The sequence below is a fragment of the Charadrius vociferus genome, unplaced genomic scaffold (assembly GCF_000708025.1).
Source record: "Charadrius vociferus isolate BGI_N301 unplaced genomic scaffold, ASM70802v2 scaffold657, whole genome shotgun sequence".
In the NCBI taxonomy this organism is placed as follows: Eukaryota; Metazoa; Chordata; class Aves; order Charadriiformes; family Charadriidae; genus Charadrius; species Charadrius vociferus.
The window spans coordinates 201,977-228,935 of NW_009649299.1; the positions used below are offsets into that span (position 1 = coordinate 201,977).

General features: G+C 47.0%; 1 protein-coding gene across 4 annotated transcripts in view; it reads right to left on the minus strand.

The window, feature by feature from the left end:
- Positions 1–25,771, minus strand: part of RFX2 (regulatory factor X, 2 (influences HLA class II expression)) — a 29,227-nt gene extending 3,456 nt beyond the window's left edge. Inside the window, exons 1-13 of one of the 4 annotated variants that reach the window (XM_009889131.1) lie at positions 25,667–25,771; positions 22,888–22,956; positions 21,821–21,900; positions 20,858–21,122; positions 16,467–16,541; positions 9,453–9,634; positions 7,292–7,411; positions 5,998–6,113; positions 4,970–5,088; positions 4,538–4,650; positions 2,319–2,470; positions 1,199–1,296; positions 380–529 (exon numbers count right to left, since the gene is read on the minus strand). In XM_009889131.1, coding sequence (XP_009887433.1) covers positions 380–529; positions 1,199–1,296; positions 2,319–2,470; positions 4,538–4,650; positions 4,970–5,088; positions 5,998–6,113; positions 7,292–7,411; positions 9,453–9,634; positions 16,467–16,541; positions 20,858–21,122; positions 21,821–21,900; positions 22,888–22,956; positions 25,667–25,771 — 1,644 coding nt within the window. Of the gene's footprint in view, positions 1–379; positions 530–1,198; positions 1,297–2,318; positions 2,471–4,537; positions 4,651–4,969; positions 5,089–5,997; positions 6,114–7,291; positions 7,412–9,452; positions 9,635–16,466; positions 16,542–20,857; positions 21,123–21,820; positions 21,901–22,869; positions 22,957–25,666 lie in introns of all 4 variants that reach the window. The other 3 variants (XM_009889130.1, XM_009889133.1, XM_009889132.1) reach the window with 3 other exon arrangements.
- Between the last annotated feature and the right edge of the window lie 1,188 nt (positions 25,772–26,959).

Sequence of the window (26,959 nt, forward strand, 5' to 3'; positions counted from 1 at the left end):
TAAACCTGAGGAGGGCCTTCTCTGCTGTGAGGGCGGCAGAGCAGTGGCACAGGCTGCCCAGAGAGGTGGGGGAGTCTCCCCCTCTGGAGCCATCCCAAACCCGCCTGGACGCCGTCCTGTGCCACTGCTGGAGGTGCCCCTGCTCTGGTGGGGGTGGCACTGGGGGAGCTCCGGAGGGCCCTTCCCACCCCCACCAGTCTGGGATTCGCTATTAACAGTGAGATGGCAGACTTACCTAGAAAAGTAACACCGAACCCGTTAAATTGTTCATTTAATTGCTCTTTAGTATTGAAAATAAGATGCTGGTGACCAGCAAACAACCTCATTATAGAGCCCCAGTTCTAGACAACACGACCTAGGAAAAGATACCGTACGTTACCTGCACATTGGCGAAGTCGACCCGATTGAGATCGCTGAGCATCTGGTTTATCTGGGAAGTGTTCTGCAGCACCGCCCGGGCAGCCTGAGCCAGGTGGTTCAGGGACGTGTATCTCCGTAACGTCTGCGCAAAGGCACTCACTACCCCGACCTGCAACAACACAGCAGGAAGGGCCCCGCGAGCAGGGGCACACGGCGCTCAAAGGCAAACTCTTCTCAATGCTGAGTTCAAGCACACGGCACGCAGCAGCTGCGGCAACCTGCGCGGTCCCAGCCCCGCTGCTGGCCAAAGCACACACCAGACCCCCAGAGCGGCACTTCTGCAGCATCTATTGCATCGTGCAAACCAGCCTCTGCCTTTTTTTTTCTCTAAACTAACAGATTTTCACATTCTGCCTCCAGCAGAGACCAGCGGGGTGAGAACAGGCTGCAAGAATCCACGGCTTTAGGCGAGGGGGAGTAGGAGCCGTAGGTTCAATCTCTGCAATGCCATTCAGTCCATGAGGTGCCCTGTACTTTCTAGTAGGACAGCTTCATCCCAGTGCAGAGGTATTCCTCCAGAAAGCTTTATCTGCAATTTCAGGACATGGGAGTGGCTCCAATGGACGGAGCATCACCAGCTTCTGGTACAAAGGAATCACCCTACTTGTCCTGCCACTCCTTGCTGATTTTGGGTCATAATTATTCATTACTTCGTGCTAGTCTGGAGTACACGTGGCCAAATCCCATCAGGGATTCCCGATCAACGTGGAAAACTGCAACATGCACACCCACACGCTCAGTTGATACCCCTGACCCGCACCGTGCGCCCTCTGCTTACCTTGGTCTGGACAACGTGGGGGGGAAATTCACTCATTGCATTCATCAGCCACCCTTCCAAACTCTTGGCAAAATTACGAATCGCCTGTGTGAGTGTGCCTGCAAAGAAGTCTGGAGAGTCAGAAAGGCTGTTCCATATCGCCTTTGGACATCACTTTCTAGCTTAGGACTGCTGCGGAAAGCACAGCCTCTCAGCTGGTTAGCTGTGGTCTCCATTTAGCAGCAAGGAAATCAGCTGGGTCCTGAGATGCACTCAAACTTTTCTTATTCTCTAATGTTGTTACTCAAACTATTCTTATTCTTATTCTTATTCTTATTCTTATTCTTATTCTTATTCTTATTCTTATTCTTATTCTTATTCTCATGCTTATGCTTATGCTTACGCTTACACTTATGCTTACGCTTATTCTTTCTTATCCTTTTCTTATTCATGGTCCTTCCAAGCATTTCCCAAATGTTGAAATATGCTCTTTCAAGACACACGTGCCCCAGCACGTAGACCGACAACAACAGCTCAGAGGGACGTGGCTCTCCAGTACTGCTCAACCCAGGCCAGGGCTGAGCTGAGGCCTCGGGGAGACTGATGCACGCGCTTCATTGAGGAGCCAAACCAGAGAGGAAACCCTCAGCATGCCAATCACTGATCTCCCAAATGAAAGTTGACCCCAAATTTCCAGGAGGTGCCATAGGGGACAGGATGGTCTTATGTAAACAAAGATACGATCTCCAAGGAAACATCTCACGAGGATTAGCCGTGCTTAATTGTGCATTAAGCCCATGCTTTTACCTTGACTTCCAGCCAAAGTCAGGAGATGTGATACGCAGTAAACCCCATTTTTAAAAACATGGGAATTTCCAGGGCCACAAAGTACCATCAAGGCAGAGCCACGCTGCAGGAGGAATACTGCTGTTGCCATACTATTTTGGCTTGTATTCAAAACAAAAACCTCTAAATCAAGTTTTACAGTGGAAATCTTTGTGGCAAGTGGTAGCCAGACCGAGTGAGTCATGGATCGCTGTTCGGCAGACGCAGCATCCCATGACTCAGCCCAGCCAGGAGCAGGAGCTGAGCGGGACTGGGGACCGCCCGCGCCCTCCTGAGCACGCTGCAGGATACTCACTGGGCACCGGTCTGAGCACGTCTGGGATGAGAATCTCCACCAGGGCCTGGTACAAGATGTGATCACAGCTTCTCATCCATTTGAGGATGGGTTCGTATTTGCAGAGAGTGATCAGCTTATCTTTCGGGAGGGCCCCTTCGTGTTCTTCTTCACTGCAGGAGGAGAGAGGCAGCGTTAGCAGCAGGATCGCATTCAGTGCATTCCCCCTTCCTCTCTATTTCTAACCCCAGTTTTCAGCAGAAAAAAAAGCCATTCATGGTTCTTTCAGAAGGAAATGCCTGCGTTTGTACAAGTCCTCTGTGACTCTGCAAGTGCCTGTCCATGGGGTCAGAGGTCTGACCACAGTTCTCCCTCAAATCCCCATCTCCTGTGCTTGGCCCACCCGCCTTCGCGTCTTCTGTCTTTATCCTCGTTTGCCTGTCACACACTCATCTTCGTGTGTACCTGGGAACTGTACTCCAGCACAGTCATTTCAGCAAGCAAAGGCTTAGCTGGTGCCTCCTTACAGACCCAGCTATTTCCAAAACCTTCACACCTCTCCCCTGTGCTCTAAACCTCCTCAGGTGGAGCAGTGGGGCCAAACGTTTGCAGCGAATGTTGTTTGAGCACCTTAGCCAGTATTGACCGATCCTACAAACTGTTTTGAGGTGTTTAACACCTTCAAATGCTGAATGTTTTCAGAAGGAAAAAGATTTGTTTTGATTAAAACAGAGCATATTGTCTCTAACTGAATGAGGTCAATCAAGCTTGCATTATTTTCACTTTATAGATGTACGGAACCTTCTTCTGCATGATTAAGGCGTAAGATATTTGGTTAAACAGCAAGCAGAGAAAACCAAAGCCTCAATGCACTGCCAGAGCATCAAAGCAGAGTTACTAAGACATTACGCTGGGAAACGGGAATTTGCGAGGGACTTTCCCCATGTATTACATCAAAAGCATTAAAGCCAAGCCCTGGATATACTATAAAGGCACAGTTATAGCCTCTGCCTGAGCGGTTTTAATAAATGAACTCCAGAGACACACTCCTGGACGACTCACATGGAGAAACTGGCCATCACGTACCTAAAATTTCTGTTAAGTGGAACCATATTCTGCATTTTATCATACTTTCAAACAGTTCGCCACTTTGATAATACTTTGATTTTATATTTGTGTATATATATACATATAAAGCAGGGGGAAGGAGTGCTCTATTTACCTATCTTGATCATTAGCAGCGGTACGGAGAGTTACTGGAGCACACAGCCTTAGCAAGACAGGCTGGTTCAGACAAACCCCTGCAGAAATGCTGCCTCCAGTACCCAAGTGAGCCTATTTGTACCTAGCACAGCTCTGCCCGTGGTATGCCTTGGAGGTATACCCTTAAGTAAAAGGGATTTGGAAACAATCAAACACAGCTACTGTGATTCTTTGTGGGAAAACCTCCATTGGGTAACATCTACCGGGGACAACAGGGCCACACTCTACAGATTATTGTGGGGTATTTGGTTATTACTCAAGCTTTTACCTTTTTTCTTCTAAATATCAAACGTCAGTATAGGAAGTCCTTATACAATCAGTAGAAGTGGACAATATGGACTTACAGCAAAAATTTTAAGAAGAAACCTTCACTTTTTCAATTTTCTCTATTTTCCCTCATTTCCATTCCCCTGTCTCCTGGCAGCACGCTACCAACACAAAAAGGATGAAGAAAAGGCAATAACAACGAACCCGGCAGGAGTACAAAGATCAGAGTAGCTTTGTTTGCCATTATCTGCCTCAAAACACGAGGTACTTAGAGATGTGAGTAACCAGCCAAAGAAGCAAGTCAAGTCTAGATGTCAGTAAAACATTAAAGCCCGAGATGTCACCCAAGACTGACGTCTAATGACACGGAATCGTTACTGGCTGCTCCCGCTGACCATTTACGAAAGCATCACCCCATTCTCATCCATCCAAACGCTCTCTGCGTTTTCAATGAGCCCTCACTACGGGAGGTATACGGCACACAGAGGTGCATAATCAGAGCAGACGGTCTCCTCTGAGGTCTGAACTTTGTGTGGTCGTTACGATATTAGACACTTCTGACACTCTTCATAACGATTCTGTGGGGAAGTAAAGACTTTCAAGTCCTCCAAAGCCCTCAAAATGCCTAATGAAGCTGAAAATACTTCATGCATTTTTAAAAAAGAAAAAATACCACCCAAAAACGGAGCATTCAGAAAGAATCGAAGTACCTGGACGGCAGGGCAGCAGAGCCATCACTAGAGGGTGTTTTAGGACTCCAGAAGGATTGCCAGAGTTTCTCAATGTAATGAAACTGAAGATTCATTACCACATCCAAAGTCGCCTAACAACAAAGAACACAACTCATGAGCTGCTCTGCTCGCATTCCGTCACACAGTGTAAGCATAAATTTCACGTGCTGCCATGTAGATGAAATAATTTACAAGAAAAATAATGCAAAAAGGCATCGGTTTAATAATCAACATGACATAAACCAGGTCACACAATGAAAAAGTAAGACAATGTGCAATATTTGAGCTGTAATACCTAGCAAACCAAGCAGTCACTATTATATTCTAGCTTTTCCTAAGAGCAGGATATGAGGCGAGCACATACATTATGTCCCACATCAATTAATAATTAAAAATATTCAAAATAATCACCTCGCAGTGTCGCCTGTAAAGAAGCTGCAGAGTTTTCACATCATTCATGGTGACCCCTTCTCGTAAGAGGACGTTACCTAGATCCGGGGCTGGGAACTCGGGAAAGACGTGGGTTACATCTAGGGAAAATAAAAAACAGGGAAGGATGGTGAGAGTTAGGAGAACTCAAGTTATGGAGGGTGCTGCCATCGCCGGTTGCTATCTTTCACGTTTCAACTCGGGATGAAACAGGAGAAATGAGACCAATGATCTAGTGTTTTCCCAATTCATGCCGTTATACTGGGGAAAAAGCGAACAACTGCAGCCCATTTGTTCAGTGCGGAAAGGAAAATGTTTTCTTTCTCTCTGTAAAAAAAGAAACAAGAAGACATTGTCCTCATCCACCACGCTTCCCATTAGATTTTCTCTGAAGCCTGAAAAATATCTCTCTGGTATTTTTTGAGTACAATGGAGAATATAATTGGACAGCAGATGTATCAGGAGCAATTCTATTTCAGAGAAGGCTGAGAGCCGGCCAGGATTTGGTATTGCTGCTCGAATGATGGAGACACGCAGATCCACAACTAGCAAAGCCAGAGGGTTTGTCTCACAAGGAGAAGGTCCGTATGGATCGTCTGCAGTTGGATACATACTGCAGCCTTTGGAAGGAAGAGAATCGTTCTTCTCCCTCCAGCCGCCTGCCTTAGCCCGGCTCTTCAGGACCTCCGCTCCTTCCATCCAATTTGGATAAAACCAGACGGATTAAAAACATACTGAGAGGGAACTGACAGACCTGATGGCGCAAGGAAAAAAGCTTCCTGTGGGTATGGGAGTTAGCAAATAAACTTAGCGAGTGTGACATTACAAGAGCTTATTGGAATATACACTATATATAATATAGATATTATATAGAGAGTATATAATGCTGTAGATTTATTTGAAAAACAAACAACTGTAGAACAGCCAGGCTTGCTGGGCAAGACCTTCCTCCCTCTTAAAATTATAAACTTAGACGTGAGATATCTAATCCACGAAGGCAGTTTCCTCACCTATGAATTGCTGATGATGTTGACTTTGAGCAGCGACCGACTGCTCCGGTGTCGCGTGCGGGTTACTGTTGGAGCCGCTCTCTGCCATGCCATCCATCTTCTGCGCCGGTCTGTACCTACAGCGAGAGCGTGGCTCGGGATTTACACAGGCATGCGCAAACGTGTACGTGGCGTTTGCAACACGGTCATGCGGACTTTTGCGTTCATCATGGAATACACGAGGTTACGTTCACAGCCAGCATTTCGAGGGCTGACCATTTACATCACCTACTTAACTGGAGGGGGAAAAGGAGAACCTCCGTTTGAAAAGCACTCCCCAAGACAGAATTAAAGGGGTTAAGAAGTTTGCCCAAGGTGACACCAAAAAAAAAGACAAAATGAGAAGCAGAACTGGAGCGGGTGCCAGAGTGCAGACTCCATCTCAGGAGCTGACTTTTGCATTTTCTTTCTGTTTGGGAGCTGAAGAAATAAATTCTTCTGCTCCTTCTTCATTCCAGCAAGAACCAGAAGTGTCCGTGTTTCCAAGACACAATTCCAAATTCCTTTGCACATTGTGTTTTATACTCAGAATTACTCAGACACAATCCCAACCACAGCACTACGTAACTTGCCCTGTTGCAAAAAAAAAAAAAAAAAAAGCCCAACAAACCCAAACAACCCCAAACCCACTCAAGCACAACAGGAGCCCCCAAGTACTTTACACTGATTTGGCACAAAAAAAAAAACAGCCCAACAAACCCAAACAACCCCAAACCCACTCAAGCACAACAGGAGCCCCCAAGTACTTTACACTGATTTGGCACCAATAACTCCGCAGCCGAGGTCCTAAAGCAGTTTGTTCAGAGGGAGGCAGTGAAAAGCAGCACGTATGGCGGCATTCTCTGCAGCAGCAGGCGGAATCAAGCCGCCGGGAAATGGAATAGGCAGATAAAGACCATTTCATAAAATCAAGAATGGTTTGGGTTGGAACAAACCTTTAAAGACCAATTAGTTCAACCCCCTGCCATGAGCAGGGATGTCTTCAACTCGCTGAGGTTGCTCAGAGCCCCATCCAACCTGGTCTTGAATGTTTCCAGGGATGGGGCACCCACCAGAACTGAGTTTGGGCCCTTCCACTACTCAGGGCGGCCAGTGACCTGCAGTCCCCTCTGCCACTTCAGCAACGCTGGGGTTCGAACTGTCCCAACCCGCTCCCTTTGCTCCCAGGCAAAGCCAACTCCCAAGACGGGCTCTGCTGAGCTCTTTGGGACAGGACCCTTGCCCGCGCCAGCTCCAAGACGCAGGGAGCACCTACCTTTGCTTCTGGTGGATGGGCTGCTGCCTCATGGCCATGTACTGGGTGTCCTCCTGCAAACGGTTCAGCGGAGACTCTGGTTTTAGGCGGATCCCGTAGTAATGATATTTGGAGTTTCCCCTGGAAGTATCAGCGTGGATATTGCTCAGTGTAAGCCAGTCAATGGAAGGGACATCGTAGCCCTGCAATTTACTCTTAGGCTTGTTTTGACAATACACCCGACTTCTTACAGCACACGGCGGTTTGCTGCCAAGCGCTATTTGAATGGCTGAACTAATGAACTAATGAACGCCATCAGCCCCTATAAAATTTAAAACCACACGTCGCAAAGTTCAGTGACATCCACATTTAAAACCCGGCGAGGTTTGTTCCAAGTAACCCATGGCAACTGGAGAAGAAGAGACAAGTGTTACAATACAAACTGTTATTAAACAGAATGACAGAAAGACCTCAGGGGACACTTTGCTATTTGATTAGGGTTTAAGGATTTGGTTTTTTCCATAAAAACAAACTTCCATCTTTATCTAGACTTGGATAAAACACGCCTGACTGAATAGTCAACTATGATAAGAAAAATGTCGTTCTGTTGCGAGACTGAGCAGGGCCCGACCAGAGCGGACGTGGCCATTGAAGAAAGAGGGCTGTGCCTTTGATCCCTCAGCTTTTATACTGAGCGTGATGCAGATGGGATGGAATACCCTCGTTGGTCAGTTTGGGGTCACCTGTCCTGTCCGCTCCTCCCCGCAGGTGGGACCCTTCTACGCTTTTCCGCTTCCGACCCTCCAATGGGGCAAGTCTCAAAGTTGGTTGGCCTTGGGTGTTATAGCGATGAGCGTAAGCAGGAGCCTCTCCGCATTCCATCCCCGGGCATCAGCTATAAACATCGGTCTTATCGCTCTGAGAGCGAACAGTTTCTGCACAACGTGCTGTGAATTTCAGCAGTTAGGAGAGGCCCAGCTGAAAAGTAAAGTTACTGAACAAAATTGGTTCCGTTTTGCCTCAAACCAGGACAATAATCTAAATGAACGAGTAAGAAAATAACAGTGGACAGCTATTTCCATATTTACTGAGGTTTACTGCCTCCTTCCCAGCCTGCACATTTGCAATTTTAAGTGGGTTTTTTGCTTGTTTGTTTTTTCTTTAGTCCTTGACAGGATTAAAGAATTTCTCTCCTCTACAGAAATTATTTCCGAGTGCTTGCACTTGAACTTGAACCAGTCTACAGAAATCCAAGCTCTCCCCTGCTTTTCCTACGACCGTTGCCTCCACATTCCAGCTGTGGAATGCCCCACACACATCTGGTTTCGTTCTTGTTCAGAAGCCCAAATATCTAAGCTTGAATTTTATTATAAAATCTTACACAATCAGAGCAATCACTGTTTCTCTAGCGTATTAGCTACTTTCTTTAAATTAGAAGCCGGGATAAAATGCAAACTCAGCTGTGCAGATACTTTGGATGCTCCTTTGAAGGACACGTGTAATTACAGGAAGTGTACTTTCTTGTGTTACGCCTTTGTCATAACATCATACGGATCTTTGATGTATTAAGAAAAAAATTCTCTCGCAAGAGTCAGCCTGCTGCTTTGGGAATTTAAGAAATAAGCCATTTACACCTGTACAGCTGGTCTGCATCAAAGAGGCGGCCACAGGTCCTGTTCTCATCCGTGATGGTGGAACTTTACTGGACCCAAGGGGAGAAACTGTTTCACCGCACCAGAATTTTGGGTTCTGCAGCCAACAGCAGCAATTGTGAAGACGAGTTACTTCATCTTTTTGAGAGAGTAACGGAATGATTAGAAACCTAATGCTTAGACTCCTTAGGAAATGGACTTTGAGCAAATTTCACTGTGTGGCCGGACAAGGCACTGTCACCAAAGACTTGGAACGTGTCTGAAATTAACTGTATCGTCAAGCCTCTCGCCCCGCTGATTCGGGGTGAGAAAGCAGCTTTGCCTCACAACACACAGAAATTACTTCTGTGCTGCAGAACAGCAGGTTTTTTTCCCTCCAACATCACGGTCGGTTGTTTCTGTAGGTCTCAGAAGAAAGACCTGCGCCTGCTAAATGATGCCCGGTAGGTTCTCGGTATGCGGGAGAGAAGTTGTAGGACTTTTTCTTTAGTATTATTATTAGTATTACTTAAATGTAAATTCATACCAACCTGGTTCCCAGGCGGCGAGTCCTCAGCCCCATGAACACCGAGCGGATCAGTTTTCCGAAGGAAGCGGCGTTCACCGGATCCAGTTTGTGCTCCTGGCAGTGCCGCAGGTAATGGTTGTAGAGAGAGCTCCTGGGAAGGCTGACGCCTTCCGCCGTCTCGTAGTTGTCCAACAACCACTGGAGCTTTATGTACGGAAAGCATAAATAAATAAGGAACACATGAAAGTCTAAAGAGGGCTGGAACGGGCTGCGTCAAACAGTGTCAATGCTTAAATACCAGGAGAGCCCAGCTGACATTAACAGTTGGTGAGAACTTAATACTGGATAGTTAATTTATCAGAGTTAATTTATATAACTTCTGCCGGTTGCATTTTTATACAAGTAAAAGGACCCCCCACCCAAAGCTCATAACCCAATGAAAATGCTGTCACATTTTGCAAGAGCATTAGCCCACAGTCCGCCTGCCATCTCGGCGTCCACCTCCGATTCGGATGAAATCCTGCAGACCCAAAAGAAAGCTTTAAGAACTTGGGTTTTTTCCAAGAATAAAGATGTTAAGAACTTTCTTTCTATTGACTGTTTGATTTGAGTTTTAAAAATAAATCTTTAGCAAAAACCTAGTCCTTGTTTGATGCAAGGATGGCTCCTTAGGGACTGCCTAAGAGGAATACATTTTAGGAGCCCCAAATATGCTGCAAAATCTTTATTAATTTGAAGATTGACATCACTGCAACCGTTCCCTTAACAATAAAATTAACGGTTACCAAAGCAACCTTAAAAATCTGAGGGGGTCCATCTATTTTTCAAAATGTACTGTCTGAACTTCTGACATTTCAGTTGATTAAAGTTTGCCATTAGATATAAATTATTTATACCCAGCCGATGTGGAAGAGCAGGCCCGGCACACAATGCCAGCTCCGGAATTAAAATGCAAAAAAAACAAAAAACCCCAATCTCCTTTAATTGGCTAAACGGCTTCAGCATCAATAAAATAAGTGTTACAATAAGTGAATTCTTGAAGGAACTTGATGTACAAATGGATTAAAATCAATAGCTTTGGTAAAAGCCCTTTCATTGGCGTTAGGGCCGTTTGGGATTAACATTTTCAAGACGTCGCTCTGCATCCAGACCCCCATCCCTGCGTGCACAGGAGACACAGCTCCACCAGAAGCAGCTGCATTCGCACCAGAGCAGCGGCAAAACAGACTCAGGTTACGGATGCCAAAATATCCGCCGCATCATCTCCTTCCAACAAACAGTTTAAGCCGATATTGTAATTAAGCACAAACTTAGCCTGGAAATCAGCGGGACTGAACCGTGCGCACGGATGTACACGTTGGTCTACGCTGAAGTCCTCTCTGCTCCTACTCCACTGTCTGGTTCTTTTCTACTGTTCTCTCTTGGTGAAAGTTTGGGGTCTGACTTCACCACTATATTACTCAAGTTTTATAACAGTAACTCTGTGAAAACAACCTGAAACGTGCAAAGACATCTCGCACACCTCACTCCATTGAGTTATTTTCAGTTTATGCATTTCATACCCAACTCTGCTCTCACACAAAGGCTTTTCGGCACCTATGAATGCATGTTCCGCCGTTGCCATTCACACATCCAAATTTAAACTTCTGCTACGTAAAATGAGCTGAACCCAAAGCTGTACAGTGAAAACTATTTCAGTCATTAGTTGGCTTTGACCCAAAGCAACCACAAGTTCAAATGACTGGATCCATCAGTTTTGGTGGCCTTGGAGCAGACCGTGCGCTGTCACAGCTGGAAGAAGAAAAACCTCTTGGCCATTTTCCCCACTGTCCTGCTTTTCACAGAGCTGCTGTCGCCTTCCCGCCTTCCTACAGTGACACGTCACCTATGGCGCTGTGCGAAGTATTTTTCCACAATGAAGATCTTTCTGCCCTCCAAACCTGATGGTCCTAAGAGGTGGCGTTTGCTAATCCCAGACTGGTGGGGGTGGAAGGGCCCTCTGGAGCTCCCCCAGTGCCACCCCCACCAGAGCAGGGGCACCTCCAGCAGTGGCACAGGACGGCGTCCAGGCGGGTTTGGGATGGCTCCAGAGGGGGAGACTCCCCCACCTCTCTGGGCAGCCTGTGCCACTGCTCTGCCGCCCTCACAGCAGAGAAGGCCCTCCTCAGGTGGAGATGGAACTGCCCATGGTCACCTTTGTGCCCGGTCCCTCTTGTCCTGTCACTGGGCACCACTGAGAACAGACTGTTCCCATCCCCCCAGCACCCTCCCTTGAAGGATTGATCAGCATTGATAAGATCCCCCCTCAGTCTTCTCTTATCCCCGTAGCCCTCTGCTGGACCCTCTCCAGCAGTTCCCAGTCCTTCTTGACCCGGGGAGCCCCGAACTGGCCACAGTGCCCCAGATGTGGCCTCCCCAGGGCAGAGCAGAGGGGGAGGATGACCTCCCTCCCCCTGCTGGCCACACTCTTCTTGATCCACTCCAGGATGCCATTGGCCTTCTTGGCCACCAGGGCACATCACTAGCAAGCATCATGGTCACCCTGTTGTCCCCCAGGACTCCCAGGTCCCTTTCCACAGAGCTGCTCTCCAGCAGGTCAGCCCCCAACCTGGACTGATGTGTGGGGTTATTCCTCCCCCAGTGCAGGACCCTACACTTGCCCTTGTTGAATGTCATGAGGTTCCTCTCTGCCCAACTCTCCAGCCTGTCCAGGTCACGCTGTGTGGTGGCACAGCCTTCTGGCGTGTCAGCCAGTCCTCCCAGTTCTGTGTCATCAGCAAACTCTAACCCTTAATGATCCGCTTCCCTTCGCTCTCTTGTCTGCAGAAGCGACATCCCCGGGAAGCCCCAAAACGCCGTGCCGTAGCCCCAAGCCTCCCCCACCCGTTGAGCCAGCTCTAACAAAAGTGGGCCCCGGTGCTTTTGACACACAAGCCCAGCAGGAGTTCAGTTTTTAAGCAGTCCACATCTGTGCTAAACTTGGCCCATCCCCTCTATTTAGAAGATTAATGATTAAGAAGGTTCTTTTTTCTTTTCTCAACCTTTTATTTTATTTATCTGATGGAAGATACTGAACGTGAATCAGCTATTTATTTTCTAAATCTGTTCTCATTCCAAGCCTTAAAAATAAAACTAAAGTTACATGTTACTATGGAAAATTCAGATATAGGTAAAACCCTCTCATTTAAATTTGATTCTGGAGCTTTTTAGTCTAATCCCAGGTATTTCTAGAATATTCCCTTCAGCTTCCAGCTTTCTTATTCTGCAAGTGCCTTTTTATATTCCTTTAAACATACAGAGTTTCACAATATGAACTCCCACCATTGAATGAGAAATTTATTACGAAACGCACAAAAGAGCTTAAAAAGGAAATCTGTCAGAATAGAAATAATATTCAAAACATTATTTTTGCTCTTCCTGCATTAGTAATAACAGACTGGGCACTTAAAATGAGAACAGTAAAGATTCTTTCCATTTGTATCCCTTATTCTGTTTACTTTTTGAATTTTGCTCAGTTGTGACAACGACACGAGATATTCTACAGTTTCATTTCTGTTTATACTACGATCAGGTTCCAACAAAACCACCGTATACCGTGTGGTTTGTTATAGGCACTACAGGGGAACATTTCCATCTCATTTCCACTTTAACCTTATTTCTATTGACTGTTTCTTTTCATTAAAAAAAAAAATTCTCTTTAGCCTGCCTTTCTCCACCGAGCAGGAGATTTATCCTCCTGTAGGTCACTACATTCCTCCCGGCTGAGGGAGAATTATTCCCTAATAATAACTATTCCCTAATAATAATTCTTAAAATGATTAAAAGTTTTGCTATTTCTCTGTTCAGTCTCATTCTAGGTGTTTCCACCTAAATGCCATTTGGGGGTAAGATCTTTTCTCAGGCAAAAAACTCTATCAGCACCTACCTAAGTGCCGTTCGCCTACAAAGAAGAAGTCCAATGTTTTTGGGGGGGAGTTATTTTGGGGGGGTTTTTGGTTGTTTTACAGGCATTGAGGAAAAAATATATGTTCCCCTTACTCTTACGAGTGCTATGGCTATCCAGGAGCTGCAGGGTTTCAGGTAGCGTATAGCATCCACCTACTTCCTCACGTGCCTCAGCTTTAGGCACTCGGGTATAAAAATTGTAGTCATTTTTCTCAAATTTCTTCGCATCGTCTGCAAGCTCATAATTGGTAAAGACGTAATCCTCTGACCCAGCCACTCCGGAGCACACTTGTGCGCAGAGCTTTTTCAATAGCAGTAATAGATCAACATAATTTCATTAGAAACATCGTGTGTCACTGGGGTATTAACATCAGCTTGGGCTCCTAAATTTGATACTTCAAGTGCACTTAAATAACCTCTCACAGAGTTTTTGAGGCTAAATTAAGTTATCAAGTGTGGCTCCACTTCACATTGACTTTGCTTAAACAGCATTACGTAAAAAATTCCCTCTTGACTGAGATACCTTTAGTTTTCCTTTTTCTTTTTTTTTTAATAAAACAAACCAAAGATTCCTGGTGTCAAACATCTGCTGACGGCAACAAAATAAACCGCTATCCCAAGAATTAGCAGATTTGCAAAATGTGAAGATCGAAACAAGGGACAGCAGCACAATTCATGAAAAACGCTGCAACCTTAAGACCTAAAAGCAATTAAGACACCAACTAATAGTGCAATTAGCATTATCTAACAACTTCCTCCGCCACTAGCTTTTGTCAAGCTCGTGTTTTGCTTCCAGCCTTGACAAATCACAGCCACCTGCTGCTTCACTTTCTGCTTCTCACGCGCAAGCCTGACAATGCCGTGTGTCGGTCGCACAAGCGTTTGGGAGAGGGAATCCCCTGTCTGGTTTTTAGTTTAGTTTTTTTAATGAAAAGAGGTGGGAGCTGCAACATCCCGGACAGCAGAAACCCTCGAACCACGGCACGCGCCAGGGAATGTGTGCTGAGAGGTTCAGCGCTGCACGCTCATCGGGCTGTCCCACACATTGCTGTTGGGAGCAACCTCCAGCAGTCTCCAGTCTCCAGATGATGGATTCCCCATTCCAGGTCAGGTTGGACGGGGCTCTGAGCAACCTGAGCGAGATGAAGATGTCCCTGCTCATGGCAGGGGGTTGGACTAGATGGCCTTGAAAGGTCCCTTTGCACCTAAACCATTTGATGATGATTCCATGATTCCAGTCCAGCTCAATCAGGGCTCACTTCCAAGGGAGGTCAGGTCCCTCAGTCTGGTCGAATGGGGAATTCAGTCGAAGTCCTGAGAACCTCCCCAGGCAGCTGCCCCGGGCAACGGCACCAACCCTCCTCCAGCTCTGAAAAGAGATTGCCTGATCCAGTTCTGGTACGTGCTGCGTTTCCTATGGGCACTGCTCGTACCATCGCCTCCTCGTTATTCCCACATGTCCGCAGACATCGGTCCATGCTCCGGGAAGGCAGAGTAAAGACACGGGAGGTGCAGGTGCAGGTCCTTGGCTCAGGCTCTGCACCTTGGCAGAGGGAATTACCCACGCCAGCCCTGGCGCTGCCCAGGGCAGCACGCTGCTTGTGTCTGGACCGACATCCTCAGCAGAGAGCTGATGTGTACACACATGCTCAGGAAGCAGTTTATTTGCTTTAGAATTTGTAAAAGAACTTAAACCTTATGCCAAACTATGAGCCATGACCTGATATCAGAGACATCATGTTCTTTACTCCTACCCTGCAAGGCAAGCGTGGGGAAGATCTGATCAGGGGTTGGATGGGACCCCAACATCCTGCACAGCCTGTGGTCAAACAAAATCTCGTTTCTACCTTCACTTTCTTTCCTCTGCCCTTTCCCTGCTTTTTTTCAAACATCCTTCAATACCACACCACGACCCACCCCGTCCCGCTTCGCTCTGTCCCTCCCTGCGCTGGGACGAACAAGAAAAATTCCGCAGAGCAACATGACCCTGAGACAAACCTGCGCAGCACTCGGGGCACAGCCCGGGCGTGTGAGCTCGGCCACAGCCCGGCACAGGAAGGATTCATGGAGATGCTCAGAGCAGCAACCACCAGCCTGATTCTGCAGGTTTGTGTTTCCCCAACGACAACAAGGAACCTTCAGTTTCTAGAAGCTGAAATAAAGATGGAGCTCATCCAGGAGCCCTGGCTTGGAGTTCAACACCAGCTTAAGAGAATCAGACCATGAGGTTTAATGTTCCTTTCCTTTTCCCAGACTATTTCTCTATGGTGAAGAGGGCAAAGATTATTTTTTTTGCAGGATCTAAGAGTGACAACAGATCTGCCCCCAAATACAAAGCCAAAGGAAATCCGTTAGAATAGAGAAGTACTAATTTGTGCACTGTGATTTCAGAACATGCTTCTGCCTAATCCAAACCACAGTGAAGTCAAGGCAAATCCAATGACTTCAACAGGACTTGAAATAGACCCTCCAAATCTCACACAAGCATGTGCTCACCAGTAAGCGTTACTGCATGGGAGCCATAAACCATGATGCAGAAGGCCCGGTAGAATAGCGGGAACTTCATACAAAGCAGGGAATTTGTTGGCATAGTGAGAAGAGAGAGGTCTAGCACACGGATTTAGCATAGCACTGTAACAGCAATGGTCTTCCTGCGGCACAGGGAGAGGCAATAAAGGCGTTCGGAGGAGCTGGCTTTTGGTATACACTATCTAAGGGATGTCTGTCATGATTCACTCCAAGTTATTGCTGTAGAATCACAAGTTATTTTCCAGCCATCTTTCAACTCCAGTGAAAGGAAAGAACTTCCTCAAATGTGTTTATCTAATTGCCAGCAATTTCCATTGCACGGCAGATGAAATAAATAAACACAGGGTAGAGGCAGTTAACAGAATCCAGAGCATCTCATAAACAAACATTAACATCACAGCACTTTTTGCAGATTCCTGTTTCTTGGGACTGGGCTGCTTTGGGCAGCAGAGCTGAATCGCCGGCTGCCTTCAGCGGTTCATGCTGATGAATACACCAAAGGGCTACAAATAATGCTCCTACCAAAGCAGGAAAGAGGGTGTAAATTCCGATTGTAACTTACATGGCTGTTGAGCAAACTGCTTTTGTGTGATGTAATCCCTTCACTTTTTTGTAGGTTTTCAATCGCCATTTCAAGCTAAAGAAAATGTGCACAGGGAAAAAAAAAAAAAGGAAAAAAAAAGAAAAAGAAAGGAAATCAGATAGTTAGCAACAGCCAGGATTATTATTTCTTTATTAATACTTGAATGATTAATGCTTTATATCAAGCTTGTGAAAAAGAGGCAAACAGATGAGGCACAGTCCTTATGGGATGAAGCTGCAGAGACGCTGTTGTATGACATGCAAACTACCACCACAGCGAGAAGCCCTATTAGGGTGAAAGAGCGAGACCAGGGGGCTTTTGATCTTCCACTATGTGCACTGCTCATATACAAATGAGAAGCAGTTTTCCTTCTCCTTTCCCCTTCACGCCCAGACCAAACCAACACTGGGCAGCCACACTGCAGCGGGTCAAAGGAGATTTGCTACAGAGAAGGTGCATTTTACCCAGACCTTTCAAGGAAAACTGGAAGTAATCACTTCGGTTATTATAATTTCTTAAAATTTTCACCAAAAACTAATGGCAACTAAATAAAACGGGGGCACAAGGAGGGCTGACACACAGAATGCCTAAGCTGGAACGGAGAAGAGCTCTTTGCTCCTGAAGACAACTGCAAAGGGACTCTGAAGGAAGAGGACAGGTTTCAACAAAGTGAGCTTCTTCCCCCGAAGACAGGCTGCCACATCTTGGTGCCACTTGTGCTCATTTCCCTCCATCCCGGAGCCTCTAGCGGGGTCATGGCGAGGCATTCAGGCCGCTGAAGAGCCCCCTTTGCGTTCCTCTGGCTGGCTTCTCTCCTACGCTCAGCCCCGCTATGGCTCCTGCCCTGTGCCCGGACCCTCTGCTGCGCCCTTCTTGTCTTCTGCTTTCTGCTGCTGGGGCTGCCTTGGCCACCTCTGGCAAAACACTTAACGGATGGCTGCTGCACCCAGAGCTCTAGTGCTCCTGAGCACAAGCTTTTTGCAAGCGAGGAAGGCAAAAAAAAATAATACTCAAACCTCCAAAAAACCCACCCCACATTAAGACACTGGCAGGAGCAGAACCTGCTGTTTCTCTCCAGCAGATGTGCTCAAAGCCGTTATCTGGGACCTGGTGGCGCAGGCTGCTGCCCGCACACATCGGCCACTCAAACCTGCAGTCAGCAGCTCTCCCCAGCAACTGTCCGCATTTAAGAGGCACAGTCGTGCACTCATCTGTAGGCACGTGCACAAAGCATCGCGTCTGCACAAGGATCTGTCCACAGCCCCATTAGCGTACCCGTTAGCCCCTGCACTCCAGTTCGAACTGACTCAGACCACGGTGAAGACAAAGGTAGAGATAAACCCAGCCATGTACTAAAGCCCAGCTCTGTCAGGAAGGTGAGAGAACAGCACAAATCAGATCTAAGTTCTGAAGTAACATCCAACAACCGGAGACACAGTCCGTGCCAGACCCACGTCTGTCCAAACACCTCCAGCACACGGCCTTTGGTTTCTACCCAAAAGTGTCATCGCTGTGGCACTTCTCAAGAAGTTCTCGGTAAATTCAAAAAAGGGTCAGTCTAAGACTATGTGTCAGTGGTTTTTGAGAAATCTGTCCAGCACACTGTGATGTATCATGAGGAACCCAAGACTGAGTGCTGATGCAGCCTTCAGGAAATGAGTCAGTGTTAGAGGGAGACACCGTTTCCTTCCGCTGTGCGAGGAGCAGCACGGTGCCAGTTGAGCAACACCTCTTACACAAGCACAGAAACACTGCCTGTCCCTCTGGCATTCTGGTAAGCGTCCCATACAAACGCACACCTTGCATCTGCAGAAAGAAATATTACAGGGGAAAGACTAAAAGCTCTTAAACAGCCCCGCACGAAGGTGAGGAGCTCTGAGGACCCACTTACGGGAGGTATGAAGGACTTCCTCTCTTGGTATAACCTAATTTAAATGAAGATTAATAGTGCTCTACTGGCACAGGCATTGAATGGGACTGATTCATGTGCTGTGTCAGCCCATTCGATGGAGCAGAAGGTCATTATTCCAGCAGATATGGAAGATGGGTTTCTTCAAATACTTGAAGATTTTATGTTAGTGTACATAGTCTATACCAAACACCCCTCAACCTCCTGAGGCAGCTCTTACACCATTGCTAATCCCAAAGTGCTACCTCGTTCCCAGTCTCCTCTGGAGATACTCTCCTTGCTTTCCAGGTCTCAGCGCCGGCTCTGCCACAAGCGTCCAACACTCCCCCAGCCCTCCCGCCTCCCCCTTCCTTGCCGCTGCCTCTCACGTTGCCAAGCCCTCACTTTGCTGGCCACTTTGGCATCCATCCCCTCCGCACTACACCCCCACAGCCACATGGGCTTCCTTGGCTACCTCTGCATGGGCTGTACTTTTCTTTCTCTCCTCAAAGCTCTTCATCCTGCCCTAAACACACTTTGCCAGGACTTCAGCCTCTCCAGCCTCTTTAACACCAGCGTTTCCTATTCTCTGTTTAAGCAAGACATTGCAATGAAAAATAATGTTCCTACTCATTGAGTTGATGTAGTCATTGCTCTCTCTCAGCCTTCCACTGTCTGTCCACCTATTATTATGTGAAATCCAAAGCAATTATCATGGCTTTGCTCTGTCCCCCTCCAACCCTGGTCTGTGCTGAAAGAACAGAAAGCCACACACGGACACATCCCTATCCTGTCTTCCATACCCTATTTCAACCTCTTGAGCTCTTCCACAAGAGCCCCAGACAGTTTGTGTTAAAATCCCTTCAGAAAGTTCATTCCTACATACAACACAGTGAATTTATTTCAGATGCATTTTCAGAAAGGTCATTTCCTAAATTCTTTTTCTGCTGAACAGCTTTATCTCATGTGATAGACAGGTACAAACCAAAACTGTTCATGGGACATTTCTATTGACACATATTCTACTCAGGCTTTTTACACCATGGAAATTAAAAAAAAACCCCAAAACCAAAAACAAAACACAAACAAAACCAAACCCAAAACCAAACCCAAAACCCAAAAGTAATGCTGTGCAGCTTTGCAAGATACAGTCCCACACAGGTGACAAGATCAGCAGCTACTTTCTTCAAAACAACAAGCTTGAGCAAAAATCAGAAGATGGTCCAATGCTAGTTTTTAACTATGAACAGCTGAAATACACACACACACACAATTCTCACCCACGAAACGAGCCCCAGCTAAGCCAGATGCATCTGCCGTCTTCTCTTCCACCCAAAGCTAAAGACTTTCCCCTACTTCTACGTAAGGCAGAGCACATTCACTCCAGGATCAAAGGCAACCTTTCAAGGCACGAAGATTCAAAAACCATGAAGTCTATATTCTAACACTCAGTGGGAAAAGAAAGCACAACCTAAGCAACCGGATTTTCAAGAGTACTCGGTAGCAAACGCCTCCTGGTTTTCTCCCTGGGTGGTGCTGTTCACATTTTAAAATCTGGCCACATACACTGAATTACACCTACACGTGTAATTATGTTTACATACAAACGTATAAACACCCATAAGTCAGCCTGGAAAGGAAGGTGAGCAGTGTCCCAGAAAAGGAGCTCCGACCCACTCCCGGCAGCAGCTGCTACTGAGGCTGGAGATTCGCAGATAAAAGCCCCGGGAGCTTCTAGCTGCAGAAAGGCTCGTTTGGGTTAATAGTTGTACCCCCCCCAGTCCCACACAGCTGTACAGCTGTGCTTCTGGCAACCTGGCACCTCGACTGACACTTGGAGGGACATGATTAAAAACAATTAGAGCTTTAAAATATTTCTGTTTGATAAGTATTATCCCTAAAATACATTTTCTGTAACATATGGCACGGACAGAATACACAATGGTGTAGCAGATATACTATACACAAAGACTTTTCGATCACTGTGCATTTGGCATCATCAGCTTGACATACTTTATGTGCTAATTATCCACTCACTGTGTTAATAATGGATTTTTCAGGTCTTTTCATAATTAAATATATATATACATATTTCTTTGGTTTGGGTAAGCCAAGCCCCGTGTTCAGATGTGCTTATTAGAAAATGTAAATACAGACAATTCTTTTGAATAGGAAAGCCAAAATATTTTGCTGGGGGAAAAAAAACCAAAACCCCTGAGAACTTTCTCTTATCTCCATGCTGCATAATTTCAGTGATCCACTCAGAAAGTTTGACAAGCCTCGGCCCACCAGCAAGAGAGACAATCCAAACTCCCGTCGAAAAATATCTGTAGCACACCAGTGTCTATTCTCTGCCCTGCATTTGCATGTTATACAGACATATAACAGCGATAACGATAGGAAGATTTATTTTCTGAAGGCTTTTCAGTTCCCTTGGAATAATTCCTGGCCCCCGAGCTGCAATATCTGCAGGGCTACATACCGTTGCTGGAGAGGAGCGTGAAGTATGTGACAGAGAATGTCTAGTGTTTTCCATCCCCCCATGAATGAGATAGGCTCCCGAGCCGGAGAGGATCGGACTTCCCCCAATGTCCATGGTGATGCCCACCATGTTGTGAGAGGGAATGGCTGTAGGAGAGGATGCCGCTGTAGTCACCTGAGCTCCACCTCCCTGCGGTTCGAAGTAGGATGCCGCGCTGCTGGGGGCGTAAATCTGAGCTTCGGTGTTGTAGGAGTAGGTGGCTCGTCTGTCAAAGGAACAATAGGGTCAGGAGGTGGAGAGGAGCTCGCAGAGCTAATCTCATGGACAATAGCTTCCACAATCTGGACCACCCTTTAAAAAAGAAAATCGACTCCATTGTCGGTGGGATTTGCTCCATTGAAATTGAACCCTGTGCTGTAAAAGTCACTCCTGACAATGTTAATCAGTCCTGTGACAGCCCTGGAGCGAAGGCCCCCAGCCATGGCCAGAGCAGAGCCCAGGAGTCGCTCTGCAGCCACTGCAGGCAACCTCGGTGCAGAAGGCTGAGAGCATCCCGGAGGGCAGCAGGGGATGCTCAAAGCAGGGGGCACAGCAGGCAGGAGGAAGAGGAAACCTTACAAACCCCCCTTTTTCCTCTAGCAGTTACGCTCTGGTTCCTAAAGCCGCCCCACCTCACCGCACAGTGGGCTGGGCAGAGGAACATCCTGCACCCTTCTATGCAGCAGGATTCCCTGGAAAACAGTCCCTCCGTGAGGACAACACCTCCTCCAAGGCTGGAGTCTGGCTGAAACTACCCCCATGCACACAACGCAGCATGTGAAACGGTTGTTCCTCCTCTTCCTCCTTTTAACGGCGGGCAGCGGCAGCAGCAGCGCCGGGGTGGAAGGAGCCCGGGAGGACCGAAGGACTCAGCCCAGCTGGGAGGGGAACAGGGCTCTGCTACAGCCAACAAGAGACTCTTACATGGTTCCATTGGTATAAACAGCTTCTCCTCCTTCCACATACTGGACCTGGGATGGATATACGTGCTGCACGGATTGCACCTGAAACAAGCATCATAAATTCGAGTTACGGGTATGTTATTGCCCAGGAACAGCAGGAGAAATTGCATATTCCATCCTTAAACAACTTTCAACCTTACCTTGACATTTAGGCTTTCTTTTGAAAAGAAAGAAAAAGAAAACAAACAAAACCCCCACATGCTTAGGAATCCCAAAGGATGTATTTATTTTTAAAGGTCATATTGAAATAAATAAATAAGTAGCTGCTCCATGAGCAGTGGAAACAATGGAGCTGGGTTTCCTCTGCACACGTGTCGCTGGGCTGGTTCTCCGCTGACTAACAAGGGTGAGCTCATGCTGCAGCCTTTCCTTCAGAGAGGAGGGTGGCCGTGTCCATCTGCACCCCAGCCCCCTTTCTCATCGGTCTGGGAGGGATGTAGTTGCCCTCTGTCAGGTTTTTTTTTTTTTCCCTGAAACTGAGCAACCACATAAAAAATTGCTAGAGGAAAAAGTCAAGAGAGTCAGACTCACTGTCCCCATGAAGCAGCACCACATACGCCGGGTTTCTTAGGAAACAAGGACTGCAAAAGGCAAAGTTCAGCTAAATAAAAACACTTGCACGGCTCTCTGTCACCTAATCTTTCTATGAAGCCACATGCAGCCAGTACATTTATTTGTGTAATTAAAAACAATCCCAAACACTTTGCCTCTAGAAAATTTTTACAGAGGAGGACTGCTTTTAAATGGCAATTAAAAGCATCCATCAAATCTTCAAGTGTATGAAAGACAACTGCTACAGTAAAGGTTCTTTCTAATCTTTAAATATCTTGAGAGTTTCTTTTGCCATCAGTCTTGGAAACGAAGAGAGAGATGGAGAAAGCTGCTCGCACGGTGATCTCCAGTTCTCTAATTGCACACAACTCTTTAATTAAGATTTTTTCTAAGCAGATATCTGTCACAGTTTCAAATGTCGTGTGGGACACGGGGTCCTGTTGACGCAGGGGTCCCCGCGTGGTGTCTCCCCTGAACTCTGGGAACAGAGATCTGCTGCATCTGCGCTCCTTTGGGAGCGGAGCCTGCTGCTTGGACCAAAACCCTCTGAAAGAAGAAGACACAGTGACAATCACTTATTTTCAGTCTGTAACACCTGTGAGTTAGACATTCTTGTTCAAACTTTCCTGGAGAGCATGCCTCCTACTCCAGAGGCAGCAGTACCCCTACTTAGCGTCCCTGCCGTCCTCATCCTTCCAATGTCACCTGCACCGGACACCAGCCCGAACTCAGTACCCTGAACCTGGGAAAAGCTGGATGCACATTTTCTGACACGGATCATCTTTTAAGTCTCCCCACAAGGAAATAACAGCAAACAGATGATTGACGAGAGGAGCTCAACGTGAGCTTCAGACGCAGCTAAACAAGAGCCACTCCTCCCACATTCACATTTTGCTCCTGTGGCTGCAAAGTTTCTCCTCTTATGGCTGCTATACCAAACCACGCTCTGCCTCCCACAAGATGAAACCGCAGTCTCCAAGGCACCACAGCCCTTACGGTTTCTACCAGCACCAAAGCTCAGATGGTTCTGCACCTCTCTTCAGTGCCACCGAAGGCACAGAAACGTTTTGTGTTGCCTTGCGGTGGTCACTCTGTCCTCTACCTCTCCCCTGTCACTTCTACCGTCCCCTGCTCTTTGTGTTACGCTTGGCATTCAGTTTGAGGATGGACACGCATCTCGCAGAGGGCTCAGCACCCAAAACAAGCGTGGGGATGTGGCAGATGGAAAGTAACGATTCACCGAGGCCTGTGGGAACAGAGCCTGGGATACCGGCACAGGAGTAAGAAAGGAAACATTCAAGCCAAAGATCAGTATGGCCTTTTAACTGATGAGGACCTTCTCTGAGGAGACAGCTATCCTCTCTGGCTTCAGGCTTTACAAATACCCAGCAGATCGGGCCAACAGAACAAAAACTGCAAAACAATCCCACGTGAATACTAGAAGAGACCTTGCCAATTACCCGCTACCTTATACATATATATTTATGATGTTTAGACCTCTGACATGCTCCCAACACGTCCTTTGTAACGAGCCAGAAATTCTATTCTAGTAGAATTATAGGAATATGATGATTGCCCAGATTTTTAGGCAGCCTCTACAACACCAGTCCCCAAACTGACCTTCAGTAAGTCTGGATACACTGGAGATCCTGCAGCTGAGATAAGGACAAATACACTTACTCCAGTCATCACTTTGTCCATTTTCTCTCCAAAAGGGGCTGTAACCAGTGCACAACGGGAACATTAAAAGCCCTTGTTCAAGTCAGGCCTTGGCCACCTACATCAAAGGCCCGGAAAGATCCGTTCCTTTCTCCTACTTTTACCCATTCTCTGTCATTGCTTTTACCAAATGACACATCTCCATTGACACAGCCGCCCAGCTCAGCTACTCCCATAATTTGTCACCGCCTGTCCGGTTGCTCCTACTAACTTCCAACCAAAAAAATTAATCATCCCCAACCTTTAAGATGAGGCCATCCTGTTCATACCGCCTTTGCTCACACCGAAAGGCAGACCAGTGATCAACAACACCAAAGGCTTCAGCCTCACACCGCTCATGCTGCCAGTAGTTCATTCCCAGGATTTTCTTTGTGCTGCTGGTGAGGACGGAAGGCTCTGGACGCTCCTCCTCGTCAGCAATATTCCACGATCCTCTGGTTTTTCCTTAATCCATGGAGCTCCACTCGATACTCCGTGTCATGACTACAGCATCGGCAAAGGCTGGATGGGTAATTTCATAATCCAAAGCCAAAGGGTTTTCTAAACTTCTTTAACATGTTGTCACGGTCAAATTCACACTAATGACTGATGATCCCTAAGATACTTGACACTATTGATCAGCGCTATCCACACCATGACAACACGAACACGAAACGTAACGCAGAGCAATCGAAGATGGGAAGGCTGAAAGATGACAGTGAGCTGGCCAACCACACACCGAATCACACGACGCGAATGTCCAAGTCTCCCGGTGAATTGAATGCTCCTACTAATTCACAATTTTCAGTTGTTCCTTTTCATCAGCATCCAATGGCAGCTACTTCTGCTCACTTGGGAATGGGAGAGAAGGGTGTAGCTGAGTTACACCCACCCATCCTCTTATCCCTTCAGCTTCCTGTGACAGAAACTTCTTTTGATAGTTCCCCAAATGGCATAAAAAGGAACCAGTTTTACTTAACCCTTCCCATTTTGCACTAGGTAGTCTTCATTCATCAGCTGAAGTTACCATTTCTCTCCTATCAGGAGACCTCAAGAGCATCACATTCATGTATATGAATCATGAATCACGAATTCCCCCTCCCCAATTTAAAATGTCAGGATCCACCCACCAGAGGCAGAGAGCAGCACGTGGCTCCTCCACCCTCTCCCTGCACCAGCACTCCCCCACCTCTTCTCTGCTGAGCTCGGGACCTTATTTGCAGAGGTGCCTTCGAGGACAGATTCGTTTTCTCCAGCACCAGATAATGACAACAGGACGTTATACTGAAGCCAACACCAAACTGGCATGACGTGACTCCCTTGGGTAGCTAAGTTAAAATCTAAATCCCATGTTTTAAAGCTTACATATTTGTAGGGCTACCACACTAAATATCTATGGCCTTTACCAACATCAAGTCCAGCAACAGGTTCTCCCAATACCTCAACCAGCTGGTTAACAATCCTCTCCCCCATATAAAAACCCCGGATTAAAATACATCCGCCAGTAAAAGAGGTCTCTTTGCCATGGAAACGGCCTTCCCAGCTGTGCGTACGTTACCTGCTGAGACGCCGGCACTGGCTGCACTACCGGAGCTTGAGCCGATGCAGAAGTGTGAAGTGCCACAGGAGCTGCTGAGTCTGATCCACCCTCTGAACTCTGCATGCTCACTGCTGGGGAGAGCAGAGCGCAGGTCAGGCAGGGAAAGCACAGCTACGCACCGCCGCAAACGCCCCAGGAACCCGCTTCCAACAGGAACAAAATCCCAGTGGAAGATCCAGGGGAAGCGCTAGGAAGGAAGGTAGCTACCTTCCTACACAGAGAACTCTTTTTTAGTCTTGCAGCTAATTTTAATACAGTATTATATTAAGAAAAAAAGAAAGTTGCACAATTGTTCCACAGAAAGGAGAGGGAAGGAACAGAAAATGCACTTCTAAATATAACCCAAAAGTAGCGTTGGAAAATTATTGTGTCATAGTGAGGATAACTTGAGATCTGGAAGAGTAACAGCACGTTTTAAAAATCATTTTTTCTCCCCCTCTGCCTTATCATGTTTTAACCAGTGAAAAAAAAAATATTAATCAAATCTAAGTACATGCCTGGAGCTTAGCTAATGCTTTCCTTTGGAAAGTGGGGTGGTCAATTTGGGTTTATAGAATCACAGAATAGTTTGGGTGGGAAGGGACCTTCCAATGCCATCTAGTCCAACCCCCTGCCGTGAGCAGGGACATCTTCAACTCCCTCAGGTTGCTGAGAGCCCGGTCCAACCTGACCTGGAATGTTTCCAGGGATGGGGCATCCACCACCTCTCTGGGCAACCTGGGCCGGGGTTTCACCACCCTCACAGTCCAGAATTTCTTCCCTATATCTAGTCTAAATCTTCCCTCTTTCAGCTTGAAGCCCTCACCCCTTGTCCTATCGCAACGGCCCTGCTAAAGTCTGTCCCCAGCTCTCCTGTAGCCCCCTTTAAGTACTGAAAGGCCACAGAACAAGGTCTCCCCGGAGCCTTCTCTTCTCCAGGCTGAACACCCCCAACTCAAATGCTGTCATTTGGCAAATGGGGTGGTCAATTCGGGTTTAGAATCACAACCGATAATCAACCATGAATAGCAGAAGAACAGCGACTGACCATCATATTAAAACCCACGAACCACCCCCCCAAAGAACCCTTGCCCCAAAATCCCATCAGCGTCACCCAGGTCCCCAAACACAGACATGCCATCGCCCTCCGGTCCTGCTCCCACGCTGCCACCCTACGGGGCTGACGCCCTCAGCACCTTCAAGTCACCCGGGTCCCCCTGTCCCAGCACTCACCTAGCATCGCTCAGCCCCCTCGGGAAGCATCCCAAGGGC